This window comes from Camelus ferus, chromosome 33 (genome assembly GCF_009834535.1).
Source record: "Camelus ferus isolate YT-003-E chromosome 33, BCGSAC_Cfer_1.0, whole genome shotgun sequence".
Taxonomy (NCBI): Eukaryota; Metazoa; Chordata; class Mammalia; order Artiodactyla; family Camelidae; genus Camelus; species Camelus ferus.
The window spans coordinates 3,735,521-3,751,234 of record NC_045728.1 but is presented as its reverse complement, the minus strand read 5'-3'; the positions used below and the strand labels follow the sequence as shown (position 1 = coordinate 3,751,234).

Sequence of the window (15,714 nt, the reverse complement as noted above, 5' to 3'; positions counted from 1 at the left end):
GGCACTGAGGTTCAGAGAACTTACGGGAGTTGTCCAAGGTCTTTTCACTAGCAGTGGCCAAACCAGGATTGGACTTAGGCGTGACTCTCCACAGTTCATGTGCTTTCTACTACAGGACTATATTTCCCCTTAAAAGGAAAGTGTAGGAACCCAGTTTCTTCAGGGGAATCTGGGAAATTGAAGGCACTCAAACTAATACAATATTTGACTTACATCTTTTTGAACTCAACCTGGCTCAGACCCTTTTGTGAGTTGGTTTATATGCTTTCCCAGAGACTCCTGGGCACAGAGGACCACAATGTCTTGTTGGTTTGACTTTTAAGGAGACTAACCTAAGATGATTTCAAGGCTGTGCATTCTGCCCATGGAAGAGAATGTCCCATGGTCTTTCGGGAATGGTAGGGCAGAGAGAGTAAGCAACGTTATCCACCCACTGGGATGACTGGCTTCAACTGCCTCTTAGCCTTTGTATGTGCTATTTGCTCTGCCCAGAACTCTACCCACACTACCTGCGTTCACTTCTTTTTCAAGGACACTGCAGTGACATTTGCCTCTAAAGTTTTTCTCCTCTTCCCCAGAGACTGAATTGGAGTCCTCCCTTTACTGTCATAACACTCTGTACACTCTTGTGTTGTAATAATTAAATTCTTCACCGCAGTTTGACCTTACTACGGACAAAGCCCTTCCCAGAAGATTGGTGAAATCCATTTTCAAGAGTAAAAGGGCAGACAAAGGCACCAAGACAATTCAGTGGGGGAAAGAAGAGTCCTTTCAACAAATGGCTGGGATATCTAAGTTTGCAAGAGAGTAATACTGGATCCCTACCTCATACCATATACAAAAATTAAAGTGGATCACAGACATAAACGTAAGAGCTAAAATTGTAAAAATCTTAGAAGAAAACTTAGGAGTGTATCTTCATGACCATGAATTAAGCAATGATTTCCTAGATACGACACAGAAAGCACAAAAAAAGGTAAACTGGATTTCATCAAAATTCAAAGCTTCTGAGCTTTAAAGGACACAATCAAGAAAGTAAAAAGACAACCCACACAAAGGGAGAAAATATTTTGAAATCATGTATCTAATACAGGACTTTTATCTATAATATATAAAGAACTAATATAACCCAACAATAAAAAAAGACAACCCAACTTAAAATGGGCAATGGATTTGAATAGGCAATTCTCCAAGGAAGATAAACAAATGCCCACTAAGTGCATGAAAAGATGCTCCACATTAGGGAATCATTAGGGAAGCAAAATGAAACAAAACAATGAGCTACCCCTTTACACCCACGAGGATGCTAAAATTAAAGAGATGGACATAATAAGTGTTGACAAGGAAGTAGAAAAGTTGGAAACTTCATACATGGCTGGTGGGACTGTGAAATGGTGCAGCCACTTTGGAAGACGGTCTGGTAGTTCCTCAAAATGTGAGACACAGAGTTACCATATGACCAAAGCAATTCCACTTCTAGGAATATGCCCAAGAAAAGTGAAAACACAGGTACACACAAAAATATGTACACACATGTTCATAGCATCATTATTCTTAACAACCCAATTGTCCATCAACAGGTGAATGGATAAACAAAATGTGATATATCCATACAATGGAATATTACTCAGCAATAAAAAGGAATGAAGTAGTGATACATGCTACAACATGGATGAAACTTGAAAACATGATGCTAAGAGGCCAGCACAGAAGACCACTTATTTATGATTCAATTTATATGAAATGTCCAGAATAGGCAAATTTATAGCAATGTAAAGTAGATTAGTGGCTGCCTAGGGCTGGGGGGCCAGAGGAGGATTGGGGGAAATGGAGGAGTAACTGATCAGTAAGAGGTTTCTCTTGGGGGTGATGAAAATGTTATGAAATCGACTGTGGTGATGATTACAAGAACCACTGAATTTTACACTTTAGGTAAACTATATGGTATATGAATTAATATTTTGATAAAGCAGGGTTTTTGTTTTTTTTTTTAAGGGTATGGACAGCAAGGAAAAATCTGCTAGGGAAGGAGGCTTATAATCCACAGAGTTTTCAAGGGAGGAGAGCACCGATATGAATAACAAAGAAAGGCAGGCAGCCTGTTTTCTGTTTCCTATAGAAAAAGAAAACCAGGAAGCTGGCTCAGAAGAGCAGGGTGTCAGTCTCAGCACTAGGAGATTTGGGGCTGCAGAATCCTGTGCTGAGAGGGACTGTCCTGAACATCAGATGTTCCACAGCACTGCTGGGCTCTTCCTACTGGATGCCGGTAACACCACCACCCCTCACCCCCACTGTGACAACCAAAAATATCTCCAAATGGTCCCCCACTGAGAACTGCTGCACTCGAGCAATGGACCTGCGCTTAGCCCTGCAACATGACAGGCCGCTGGCCACCTGAATTCTAACGATGTCTTCAAGGCAGGGCCACAGCCTGGGGGTGGAAGAACTCACGCACCATTTCAAAAGAGAAAATGCATCTATCTGATGTCAGGTAGGGAAGTGGGGAGTCAGGGCAGCTCCAGAGAGAATTTGCCAAAACTGCCCTCGGCACATTTTGGGTACAATTTCTGCTGTTCCTATGGTACCACAACTACTTCTTCCTTGGATTTAATCACTTTTCAATACTTAAAAAAAAAAAAAAAAAAAAAACCTACAAAAGCCTGTGTCCCACTTGTAACGTGTTAACCTGGTATATAGCTGTTTGATTCAGAACCGGTTAGGTTATGCTGATAAAAAACAGCCCACAAAGCTGAGTGGCACATCCTGTTGACTTCTCATGCCATGTGTTCACCGTGGTGGGTTTGGGGCTCGGCTCCATGTCTCCCCACTCTGGGATCTAGGCTGTCAGAGAAACTACCGTGATGAATACGGATAGTGATGAGGGAGAGGCTCGTGTTCTGGGGTCTTGAACTGGCAATTACGTGTCTCAGCCCAGAAGTAACACGTCACCTCTACTCAAGACTCACAAGATGCCGTCCAACTACCAGGGGACCAAAAAGTGCAACCATACCATGTCTAGAAGACAGAGCCAGAAATGAGCAGCATTAAGGGACGTTATCACTGCTGCACAAAATGAGGTCGTATTACAAGTGGTCTTTTCCATCTTGCCTGTCTCCCCCAACACCACCTCGTGGAAAACCTTACAGAACAGCGGGTTGTAACAGCGCTAGTTCATTTCTGTTAACGGTGCCACAACACTCCATGGTGAAGGCAACCCCGTGGTGAACACAGGAAGCATAAAAGGCGCAAATGGAGCTAAGCAGAGGCCCAGGCTGTGACAGCTGGTAGTCTATGTATTTGTATCCTGTCGTCACAAATTCAGGAAAACTGGTTTTAATCCTTCCCCTGCTGTGAATGCCAAGGCCTCGGTTCTGCTCGTCTTGGAGGTTGTAAAGCCTAAGCACTTGAGGAAGAAAACAAAATTCACTTTTCTTGCTTCTTTTTCTGATCCTCTCGCCCGTCCACACACACCCGTTCCTTCACTACTCCTACTCGCCCTGTCTGAAATAGGGGAAACGTCAGATTTACTGAGAAAAGCCATCAGGGCAAGTTTTATTTGAAACCACCAGCAAATGGCATTAACTGCGCTTCTCCTCTCCTCTGCACTTCTCCCCACCGCTCCCGGGTACGTCCTTCCCTCGCTCCCCACTCGGCCTTCTTCTCTTCTTGACACCTGTCTTCCACCTTGAATACCTTAAATGAAAAAGAGGGAATGTAGATTGGGGGAAATGGCTTAAAACCAGGAGTAAAAGGAAAGCAGGCGAAACCTTACTCAAACGACGTTCCTTTCCCAGTGATCTTTCTAGACATGAAATGAAAAGTAGCCCAGACCTCTAGCCTTCCTGGTTTCTAGCTTTAACTCAAAGTTACTACCTCTCAAAACGATTAACCATCCCTTCACACTCCCATCCTATCTCATGTGATATCAAAAGAGTAAAAGTATTAATAATGAGGGAATTTGTCTTTGTGGAAGCACTTTCTAATGTTTTCCTACCTGTGGGTTTTCCTTAGATTGAAATATTTTATAGCATAAAGGCTACACCTTTCTGTGTATTCAAGGGAGCTCATCCCTTAAACATTTGCTTTTTCCTTTCTATTTGAATGGCGCTATCCAAATTATTAAAGGTCTAAATTTTTATCATCCTGTTTAAGTTACTGCCTTCCTTCTCATTAAAACTGGACTCATCCTCTTTACATGCTCTATAATGTAGCTAACCTAATAAACCTAATCTATTAATTTGTTAATGGAAGAGATCTACCTCCTTGCTCCTCTCCTCCATCAAATCAAGGTACTCAACCTTGCAGTAGTAGCTTCTCCAAATGTACTGCAGGCCCTGGTATCCACTGGTGTGAACTTTAAACCAGGTGAAAGGGAAGGGTGAGGCTTGACAAATGGTGTGGACGCCACAGAAGCAGACAAGGGACTCTGCCTCTGTTTGGGTTCTGCCTCTCAGAAAAATGGGGAGGGGCAGGGAGGGTTTGCAGAGCTGGTTTTCCCGCACTTCTGGCCAGGAAAACAAAGGCGTGTAACAGGCTTGATCTTTAGAAAGGGACCTGTGTTAAACATTAAACGAAACTGGAGATTCGTTAAACGTTGATCAGTAGAGGGTTAAAAAAAAAAAAAGAGAGAGAAGAGGTTCTTCCAGTTATGACAGCATGAAGAGATGCAGTTCCTTCTGTAAAGAAACAAAGCACATACACACCCCGCCTCCTAAATAAGTGTAAAACCAGGCAACATTATCCAAACCAACCACTTCAGGGAACTGGAAACTGACCAAAGGTCAACAAGTTGGGAAGCTGTGGTGACTGTTAAACTAACACTTATAAAATAGTATCTTGGAATGCTGGGTGCTGGATGGTGAGCCTCAGTTCAACCAAAGCCCACAAGAGAGCTGAAACTGAGTTCACTACTTACAGGTCCTGGAGAAGTACAGAGCATGCCTCGAGGGCCACGCGGGGAGGTCAAGGCAGGGTGCCAGCAGAGAAACAGGCAGGACCGGGTATTCAAGCCTTTATCAGGGTCCACAGATGGAGTGCTTTAGGGTTCCCGGGTAAGCCAGATTGGGCAATTCAAACCAGAAAGAGCAGGGTTTTGGTAAGCTTTGCAGGGGTCTTATCCAAGGGGGGAAGGCCTGGGACGTGGAGACTGTTTATCACATTCACCTGGGACTCTGCAGCTGTGTCCAGGGCACGCTCACAGGAGGGGAGTGTCAGTTCAAAGCCCTGCAGGTCACCTGCCACACAAAAGGGGACCAAGGCAGTGATATTACAGAGTAGTTCCACTAAATCCTCAACAGAAGCATTTATTCTTGAGAAACTATCAGAACTTCAGGTAAGAATGGTGGGAAACCACGACCTTTTCAGCAGCACCCTAACAGGGTCCCCCTCACTCAGTCAATGACTTTTATGTAAGGTGGCACTTGCTCTGCTCCCAGGAAACAGACACAGTTCAGGGCGGTGATGGGGAGTTGGAAATCCTTGGCTTTCCGGACTAGCATGGACCGAGCACTCAGGACTGAGCAAGGACACGCCCTGTTTGTGAGCCTGAGGTCACAGGACCAGCTGGGTGAGCAGCAGACCAACTGGGAATTTAACAGGGAAAACCAGAGGAGTGAGTCACGGAAGGGCTGAGGCTCCCCTCTCCGCACGCACCTCGGGCTGAACGGCAGGCTCTCATTTTACCAAGTTTGAATGACCGTGTTCATTTACACTTAGAGGGCGGCACCAAAACTCTTAATTCTTCAGATTAGATGAAATATAGTAGTGCTTTCATTTGCGTATCTTTAAAGTGAAGTTTATCATCAGTTTGTTATTTTGTGAATTGCACGGCTCATGCTTCGCCCATTCTTCTGTGGTCATTTTCTTACTCATTTGTAAAGGCTCTTCAATGGACTATCCGCTCATCACAGCTACTGCAAACGTTTTCCCCAAACTGTTCGCCTTCTGACGTGTTTGATATGTAAAATGCTCATACAGGTGACGGTTTTTCCTTTCTAGTTCCCTCCTTACGTTTAGGAAGGCTTTCCACCCTAAGATCATGAAATATTCACCCATCCTCCTTTTCTCATCTATTTTACCCACGATTTTAAGGCTTCGGGGCCAGTGGTTCTTGGGCTTGTAACTCACTTAGCAGACAAGATTCCAAAGACGTAACACAGGCTTATTCAATGAGAATGAGGAGCTCCTTCTTAATACGACTTACAACTTGGAATTGTCAGTCATGTATTGTGTTTCCTGCCGAAATATCCACATGTTTTTTCCTCCATTCAGCCACCTAACAATTGTCTCCTTATTGTTTAGGTGTCCTTGGACCGTGATGGCAAACTTCAAGGGCCACGCTCTCCCGGGGAGCTTCTTCTTGATAGTTGGACTGTGGTGGTCAGTGAAGTACCCGCTGAAGTACTTTCACCGAAAGGGGAAAAGCAGCCAACTGACTCATTACTATCAGCGTCTGGAGATCACTGAAGCTGCAATCAGAACTTTATTTTCGGTCATTGGTAAGGATGGTTGATCTGGCCCAGGGCATCTCCCTGTCATACCCAGAGCCTGTAATTCATTTTCTGGATCCTGTGAAATGGATGTCCCCACTGGCAGGAATAATAGAACATGGATGTTCAGTTAAGTACTAAGTATTTTATCACAGCATCTACTGTGTACCGAGCTGTGTACCAATGACAGTTACTAGCACCCGACATCACAGTACACTGTGAGAAACTACCAAATAAACTGCATCCTTTACCACAGAAGGATGTAGGTATAATTTGTAGGAACATGACATAAGTTGTATGAACAGAAGACATACTTTATGAAAAAGATAAAACAAAAATAGAAAAAAAAAAGAGAACAAATCAGCTTAAACTCATGCACGAATTGTAAGTACTAAATGGAGCTTAGTTTTAGGAAAAACACCTTTCTCCCCCCAGTTGTCCCTCCACCAGAATTGCAGTCGTAGTTAACACCCCCTCACAGCACGTCCCCCACACCCACACGCAGGCACTCAGAGATGGGGAATTCATGCTGGAGGCTGGCAAGAGGCGGTGTGAGGGTGAAAAAGGCCACTGAGCAGAGGGTCAGTCCAAGGGTTTCTCCTTCGCTGAGCCCCATTCCAACAAAGCCCACCCCCTTCCACTGTCACCAGTCGGCCTCTCCACCCCACTGGTGGCCCTCAGGGAACAAGCAGTGCCAGCAGCCCATCACGCGGGCAGTGAGGGATCTCAGCCTGCAGTGGCATCTGGCCACCTGTCCCCTGTGGCCCACAGTCCCACTGAGGAACTAAAGCAAGGGCAGTGGCTCCTCTTGGAGTGAGCAGAGTCCACCGCACCTTCCCATTCACCGGGCACCCGGTTCTCTCTCTGAAGCTGAGACGTGATAGGGCCCAAGTGACTTACATGGTAAGGACAGCACTGGGCTGGCCTCAATAAAGCTAGGAAAATAGTATTAGACCTCTCTGCCGGGTGGAAATACTACTCATCCAACAATTATCTCCTGGGCTCCTACTGCGTGCCTGGAGCTCGCCGTCTCAGTGTCGGGGATGCAGCCGGGGAGCCAGGCAGTCCCCGCTCTCGGACAACTCCTACTTGCCTGTCACTGGGACATCTCCACCAACACGTACAGCCTTGACACGTGAATTCAGGAAGAGACCGGTTTGGGAAATAGGGTCCAGAGTGTCATCACAGAGAATTTATTCTAGGCTCCAAGAACACTTTAGGCACCTGATGAAAGGCCAGCCTCCTGCTTCCAAAAGAGGTGATGAAGGTAGAAGGAGTAAGAAGTGAGCAAGGCCCCGTGGCTCTGCTGCGCCTGTGTCCTGAGCTTCAGTGAGGCCAGAAACACCGGGGTAACAGCCCTGTTCTCCCGGCGTCTGGGAGACCCGGCGCAGTGGGAAGGACCCCCACCTCCAAGCTCGTAGGAAGCGAACACACCTGGGAGCAAGGGTCTGTCCACCACCAGTGTGTCTCACTGGGGTCCTTTCATTTTAAACCGAGTTGCTTCCTTCCAGATCTTTCAGGGCTCACTTGGCGGGGGAACCCACAGGTGGACGTATCACCCAAACTCTCACTTAAGTGACAGTGTCCTTCTGTCATCTCAGCTGCTGGACAAACATCCCGGGGACCCAAGTGGCTGCGTTTCTATCGCTGCTCCTACCCCCGCTTCTCCCCTAAAGGAACCACAACAAAGGCAACACGGCCCTACAGGTTCCCCAGCAAACACTTATTTTACACCGAAATGGCTGCATCTGAGGCAGCAAAGCAGGTCCCCGGAACCGCAGCCCCCCACGCATGACTTGGGGTACTTGGCTGCTTGTCCTGGAGCTGCTCTTCCCCCAACCTGCACCCCCGTCTCCCTGCAGGGGTCCTGGCAGAGCAGTTTGTTCCAGATGGGCCCCACCTCCACCTGTCCCAGGAGAGCCACTGGGTGAAGCTGATGAACTGGCAGCACAGCACCATGTACCTGTTCTTCGCTGCCTCGGGAGTCGCGGACATGCTCACCTACCTCAGCGCCCACACCCCCGTGGGGCTGGACAGGCTGGTCATGGCTGTGGCGGTGTTCAATGAAGGTAACTGGGTGGTCTGGATGGAGAAATGGAAACGGAGACTGCCAAGCTGTGCTGAGAGGGATCGGAGGACAAACCACCAGAAATACCACTAATTTAATAACCTTCCCCAGAAAACCCCAATCCTTGAGCATCAGAAACCTGCACAGGACCCGGTCCTATGCTGTGGATGGTTCAGACGACACATCCCCTAAAGCAGCACATGAAAGCACGAGGCTTTTAGCCCGAGCTCCGGCTGACAGCGCACAAACGCCTCGCCCCTCACAGGAGACTGGGGGTGCCCACCTGGTTAAGGGAGAGACTGCCCCCACCACACCCTGGGTATGACTGTCTGGACTCCGTCACATGTCCCAGGAAGCCCGCCCGGCAGCTAGGACAGACCTCCCAGTGTAACTCATGTTAGCTAGGTTAAAAGGAGCATTCTGTACTCCAACCACCTTATTTACATCTGTACCTCAGGAAGCGGTGAAAAAAGGTTGAAATGAGGATAAGACTAAACTGAAAGTACACACACACGAAAACTGTCACACATCAGCAACGTGTCTCACCAGCCCATCCCACAGAACCTGCCACGGATTCTGTAAAGAGATATAAGACGCATCCTTCGCTGCTCACACCTGCTCTCACACGAGGCACACGCTCATGCAATGATTTAACTGCATCAGTCTGCTGCTCCAGTGTTACATAAAGTGATTCCTTAGGGGTGGAAAATCTAACTTGGAGACAGACGTGTCCTAACGAGGCTAAAGCAGGGATGAGTCCTCTGGGTGGAAATGGGGGCTGACGGCCGTCCTTGCGCTGCAGGCTTTCTCTTCTACTACCACGTCCACAACCGGCCGCCGCTGGACCAGCACATCCACTCCCTCCTGCTGTACGCAGTATTTGGAGGGGCTCTCAGCATCGCCTTGGAAGTGATCCTTCGGGACAACATTGTGCTGGAACTCTTCCGAACCAGCCTCGCTATCCTTCAGGGCACCTGGTTCTGGCAGGTAATTACCCCCAACCATGCCTCTCACCCTGTACATGGATGAAACAGCCTCACCGAGCGTGTCCAGGAGACGCAGCACTAGGTGCCATGCGGAGGGGTCAGAAGCCGCTGCCCTGCCTGTGCCCACCCCTGACCTGCATGGCTTCTCCCATTAACATCCTGCTGCTGGCGCTGTGCCTCCGGAGCACGCGCCGCCAGCAGGCAGGGGACCGCCCCGTCTGCTCTCCCCAGGGGAGGGACGGACGCCACTTACAGGCTCCACTTGCTAAACTTCACAATAGACAAGGGCTCTGATACTGTTTTAAGTAAGGCTACACTAAACTCGGGATTAACTTAGAAACATTTCCTGTGCAAAGAGGCCTTCTGATACTAACAGGGTATGGGGGTGAGGTGGTGGGGAGCTGCTGACAACTCGGGCAGCCACAGGGGGCCAGGGGTGTCTTGGCCCCCACGGATGACAAGGCGGCTGCTCTGCATCACCCACCAGATCGGGTTCGTGCTGTTTCCGCCTTTCGGAGGACCCGAATGGGACCAGAGTGACCACAACAACATCATGTTCATCACCATGTGCTTCAGCTGGCACTACCTGGCCGCCCTCTGCACAGTGGCCATCAGCTACTCACTTGTTCACTGGTACGTCCAAGGTCATCCTCCTAACCAGCCCCCTGCCCTGAAATGCACTGCACTGCATCACTGTTACCTCCACTGACCTGCCTTTCACAACCAAGCAGTGCTAACTTCCACCTCTCAGTGAGCGCCAAGTCCTGTGCAAGGTACTCTACGCCTGCAAACAAGGGTGCCAGGGCTTGAGAAGTTAAAGGGCCTGTCTGGTCACAGCGGTGTGATGGGAGAAACTCTGAATAGGCATTGGTCCTGGATCGCAGTGCCTGCTGTCCCTGGTTCATTCCGAGCCCATCCCACCATTTCTTGGTTTGCCTGACTTCTCACAGACATGCGGTCAGCAGATAAACACCGGGGCAGCAAGCACTCTCCGAGCGCTCCCAGGGCTTACCAGAGCAAACAGTGATTCCCAGGCACCGACCGTGTCCCCGCGATGCGGTCAGCACGTGATGCGTATTAAATTACCCCACGTGACGCTCACCTGATGAAGCGTGCACGTGATGTGTAGAGATGGGGAAAACAAGGCTTGGAAAGACTGAAGCATGGGATCAGGGTGGCCCAGGGAGCAAACGCAGAGCTCGAGACTGCAACCGCGTTCCAGGCTCTCAGCCCTGGTTCGCTGAGCTCTGTGTCATCAGAGCCGCCCCCTGCTCCCTCCTAGTCCCTGACTTCCCTACTCAAGGCAGACACTTCACCCAGAAGGAGTTCCACGGGGACCAAACAGAAGGGAAGCGAGCTCATGGTTTCCTTTTGGTCCACTGCCTGGTCTGTGAAACAAACCGCGGACAAGAGACCTGAGCTTAATCTCAGTTACGACACTAACCATTAAATAATACCGATCATGAGTTCTTTTATCCACCAAAGAATACTGTCTGGGAAGTCAGGCATGTGGACAAGTAATCACAGTATTTGATAAACAGAGAGAGAGAATGCTTTAAGCACCAGCAGAGGCCCCCTGCATCCTCAGCCGAGGGAATGTGGGGACCTGGGGGCTACCCTCAGTTGCTCTCACTGTTTCTGTTACAGCTTTCTGACACGAGTCAAGAGACACGGAGAAAGAGAAATCATTGGGATTCAGAAGCTGAAGTCAGATCACACCTACCAGACAGCCCTCCTGGGTGGCTCGGATGAGGACTAGAGGTGGCCGGTCACCCATCGGCCAGTGGAGGATGGATGTGTCCCCTGCACGCCCTCAGCTGGCGGTCAACCGTGTGGCTCACCTCCTCCACTTCAGTCCTCACTGTGGTCCTCTCTGGGTCTGTATATTTGCACCTCCTCATCTAACCGACTAAAATCTGGTTGGTGTGGTATCCTTTGTAAAGAAAACTGAAGCAAGCCTTTAACTGCATCTCAGTGTGAAGAGAAATCGGACCCTGAAAGTTTCTGAACAGGAAGTGACCTTCTGGATGATTTCAGGGTATGAATCCAGCAGAACTTACTGCTTTTAATAATTTAGCCCTTTTCCTCTCCAGAAATCAAGTACTTTCAGAAAGTAAATGACTGACAGAGTTTATTTTAGACATTTAATTCCAGTATGTATTTTTTGAAGTAAAATAATTCATACGCTTTGGTGTTTTAAATATTACTTGTTAAACATCTTCAAAATAATCGTAACATTCCAGTCGTGCAGTACCACTCACTGCCAATAAATAACAAACTTGGGCCAAAGGTGATTTTTTTTAATCAGGAAGCTAGTTAGTGGCCCAGCTGAGAGCTGGAACTCAGATGGTCTGACTCCTCAGAAGTACCCTAATAGGATTTCCTAAGAGGAAATCCCTGTAATGAGGTAGAGAGAAAAGCGTCACGTTATGGAACGCCCTGAATTTAGCTGAAAGCAAAGGATAAGAACCCTGTGAAGGACGTGAATCTTGAATGAGTAATACAAAGTCTTGATACTCGAATCTTGGTTCTGGATCTGTTCTTTCTTTTTTAAACTTCTTTCAACAAATATTTATTAAACATCTGCTTTGTACCAGTACTGAAATGGTCGTACGGATTAACGAAATACGTGTCCAGCAAGGATTCGGTCTAAAGGGAGAGGTACAAGCAGCCTCGGGCAGGGTGACTGGTGCCCTCACGCGTAAGGACAACGGCCGTGGGAGATGAGCAGGGAGAAACGGGGAGTCTGCCCTACAGGAAAAGCACACCCCAGGCCCAGAAGCCCGCACGCACGGAGACAACAAGAGCACAAAGGAACCCGGAGAGTTCAAGTCCCGGAAACCGGCAGGGGTGGGTCGGGACACAGCGGAGAGGGCATCTGGACCGGCAGTGCCGCTCACCCGCACAGCACCTCTCAGACTCCGAAACGCGCTGAAGCTCGTGTGATTCTCACGACCACCTGCACTGCAGGTACGCCAGGCACTTCGGAGAACCGGCTCAGCCCTCAAGCCAGTCCTTGGGAGGACTCAAAGCCAGCTCCTCTCGCCACTCCCTCCGCCACCCAACCCAGTGCGGCACAGACCATCTGTGCGAAACACTCATGCTCTTGGGAAGAAGAAATGCTGTACTTGCAAGAAAGGCAACCTCCCACGGACCGCCACCACCCCAGAGCTGAAGGCACATCTCAGGGGTTAAAACACTGACTGAATTATGAGGAGAGCCTGGGGGTCCCCTTTCAGGACCCACTTTGCTTTGCCTGCTGAGTGGGACCCAAGCCTTCACTCAGCAAGTTCTGGAGACTCTATTGTTGGCACCTGGTATAAAACATGCTCTTTCCTTAAGACCAGAGGTGGGAAGAAGGAAGCTATTCCCAGTTTCACTCTCACAGCAAGGTCTCCATTTTAAACTTGAAAAGTGGGGGTGGGGGAAACTTTAAGGAAATGTAGCATGCTCTCCAGAGTGGGGCACTGAGGTGTGAAGATCAGATACAAAGGATTAAAATCTGTTTTGCTGCTCCTCCCACGCCAGGGTCTGAGACACCTTCATGGAAGTGATCAGCCCATATAAACATTCTCAGCTGCAGCAGTAAAGCACAAACACATCATAATGCCACTCACCAAACCTAGCGTCAGAAGCACGGTCTGTGCAATCTTACCAGCCTGCGAGCCTCTCAGCCAAGTTCTTCTGGACTTGTTCCCTCAAAACACCCATGATAGCTACCACATCTCTACAAGCACCCTGAGGTCTGCGTCCAAGGCACCATGACTGATGCAAATGCCGGTGACGTCATTTGAGCAGCTCCAACGGGGGGGCACTGTTGCATGGTACCCAATGGCAGGCTGGGCACGAAGTACCAGATCACACTTACCTGGGCGTCAATCCTACACTGGCGTCCTGAAACATACCTGTTTGCTAGGATGTAAATAAATGTCTGCGGGCACCAAGGAGACAGGTAATCAGGTGACTTTAGCAAATAAACGTGTGGGGTAGGGTTGAGGCTGAACAAATTATGCAATCATTTCTTAAGTAAATTCAGAAGGGGTTTGTTTTAACCAGCAGTAAATACCAGAGACAGGATCCCTCAAATTTCTACCTTTTTCTCATTTGGAAACCGTCACACAGAACTGTCACGTGAACTGTGGCTCTAGGAAATAACGCCATGCAAACACCCCAGTTATCATAAAACACAGACACCGCCCCTCTCCTCAGGCGGAAGACGAGCCTCCTTCCATCCCTGCACTCTCCTCCTCTCCCCACCACCAATCTTACCCACCTCGACTACCCATCAAAAGCTCCATCCGACCTCAGCCAATTCACCTCTGCTCTCTGTAAGCCAGCCTCACCACCCCCAGCTCTGGACAGTCCCATGTCACCAGGACGCACCACAGCCATCCTTCCCACTGGAAGGTAGCAGCAGGTCACCTGACTTACAACCAGAAGACTGCACTTACACCTTGGTTCCCTTTAACTTCAGCTCAGACCCGCACCTTCCCAGTTAAAACAGGGAGGATAATGTCCATTTCACAGAACTGCTGTAAGAATCAAACTTCAGTAAGACCACTGCGTATCCAACAGGCCACTCTAACCTTGTCCGCACGTCTGCAACTTGCCTAATCGCTCACCTTCCACCCAGGATTCCCCTCCTCTAAACAAGGCCATTCTAATTCTTCACCCTCTAGCTCCACTTTTTCAGCCAGACCCCATTAAAGATCATCGCTAAGTTTCCATGGCTTAGAAACACGTTTTTAATCTGGACACTTTCAGGAGAGCAGGAAAGCCATGTCACTGCAGAAAAGCTTTACCATCCAACACCTGCTCCAACACAAAAGAGGCGTTGATTATTATCGACAATCAGTGCTTTTAATTACATTTTAAAATACCGTTCTGAGCTCTGCCTATAGCTTGATGGAGCCTGAGAAGTGTGGAGGAGCCGGGATCACGTAACTGTACCCCCACACCTGCCTCCTGCGTGGCCAGGTCTACCTCGTGGCCACACCACTCCTCTCCTGCCGCCTCCACTCTGGAGCAGAGTGTCACTTAACAGTCACAGAAGAAAAATTTCAGGCTTGAGGCCACAGTCTCTATGACAACTACTCAGGTCTGCCTTCTAACCGAAAGCAGCCATAGATACTCATAAATGAATGGGCATGGGCTGTGTTCCAATAAAACTTTATTTACAAAAAAAGCAGGTAGCCAGCCCCAGGGGAACGGTTTGTTGACTTTAGCTCTGGAACAAAGCAAAACGTATTGTCTCCAAACCGCAGCGAAGCTTGTGCTGCAGCCTCCCTGTGAGCAGTCCCTGCGGGCTTCCGCCCGCTCTGTCCACTGGCCCTGGACCTGCGCGTGAGCGGGCCTGACGAGGGCAGAGCCAGCAGGCGCAGGTCCCGACCACCATCAAGATCCTGACACCTTGCCTGTAAGATCGCGCCAACTCATTGCGCTTCAGGGACACACGCCGTCCACGTCCTTCGTTCCTTTCCCCTCTTCCTGCCCCCAGTTACCGTGAGTCATCAAGTCAGCCACCAACTTACTAAGCACCTTGATCTTCTCTCCTTCTGGTCAAAAGAGTAAGTAATCGGTTGGGGTGGGGTCGGGGTGCCAAGCTGAAGCCCAAGTTTCTACTCAATAAACATGTACAACAGGGTCTGTAAAAAATAAGTTACATGAAAACATCCAGACACAAAACTCCTACCCAGACACCAGTCACAGGGAAGAGCAGACGCTGAGAGGCACAAGCCCAGCACAGGGCGGGACTCATCCGCCGCCCACACTCCTCGCGCCCTTCCGCCTGCCTTGGCGCCGAGCTCCCAGCAGAGTGCCCGGCTGTGTGACCACCACGAGCTCACGCAGCCCCACGGAGAAGCCCCTCCTGGGCCAGACAGAACAGACCGCGCGGGACCCCGGCAACCCTCGCGCCGCCCCGCCCCACCGCGGGCCTGCCTCAGACGGACACGCTCAGGGGACACTGCGGCTGCCCACTCCCGCCTCCCGGCCCGAGAGGCCGACCGGGCATGGCGTCCACGGTGGCCGCCTTCCTCGCTCAGAATCACTGCTGATCAGGTGCCTGTTTCGGAGACGGAGCTGTGGTCACGACGACGGTGGAGACTGCTTTGGAGGAACCAGAAGCCGTTCCTGGCTGGAGGTGGGACGCAGGGACCGTCTGGATGCGCAC

At 49.4% G+C, this 15,714-nt stretch overlaps 2 protein-coding genes across 3 annotated transcripts in view; one reads left to right on the top strand and one right to left on the bottom strand.

Moving 5' to 3' along the window:
- Nucleotides 1-11,956, top strand: part of TMEM45B (transmembrane protein 45B) — a 26,380-nt gene extending 14,424 nt beyond the window's left edge. Inside the window, exons 2-6 of one of the 2 annotated variants that reach the window (XM_032472538.1) lie at nt 6,301-6,497; nt 8,351-8,557; nt 9,359-9,543; nt 10,030-10,175; nt 11,190-11,956. In XM_032472538.1, coding sequence (XP_032328429.1) covers nt 6,317-6,497; nt 8,351-8,557; nt 9,359-9,543; nt 10,030-10,175; nt 11,190-11,301 — 831 coding nt within the window. In that variant the 5' untranslated portion in view covers nt 6,301-6,316 and the 3' untranslated portion in view covers nt 11,302-11,956. Of the gene's footprint in view, nt 1-5,701; nt 6,498-8,350; nt 8,558-9,358; nt 9,544-10,029; nt 10,176-11,189 lie in introns of those variants that run through there. The other variant, XM_006181717.3, reaches the window with a different exon arrangement.
- NFRKB (nuclear factor related to kappaB binding protein) overlaps nt 11,673-15,714 on the bottom strand; it is a 32,132-nt gene continuing 28,090 nt past the window's right edge. Inside the window, 1 exon segment of the mRNA XM_032472542.1 lies at nt 11,673-15,714. Coding sequence (XP_032328433.1) covers nt 15,589-15,714 — 126 coding nt within the window. The 3' untranslated portion in view covers nt 11,673-15,588.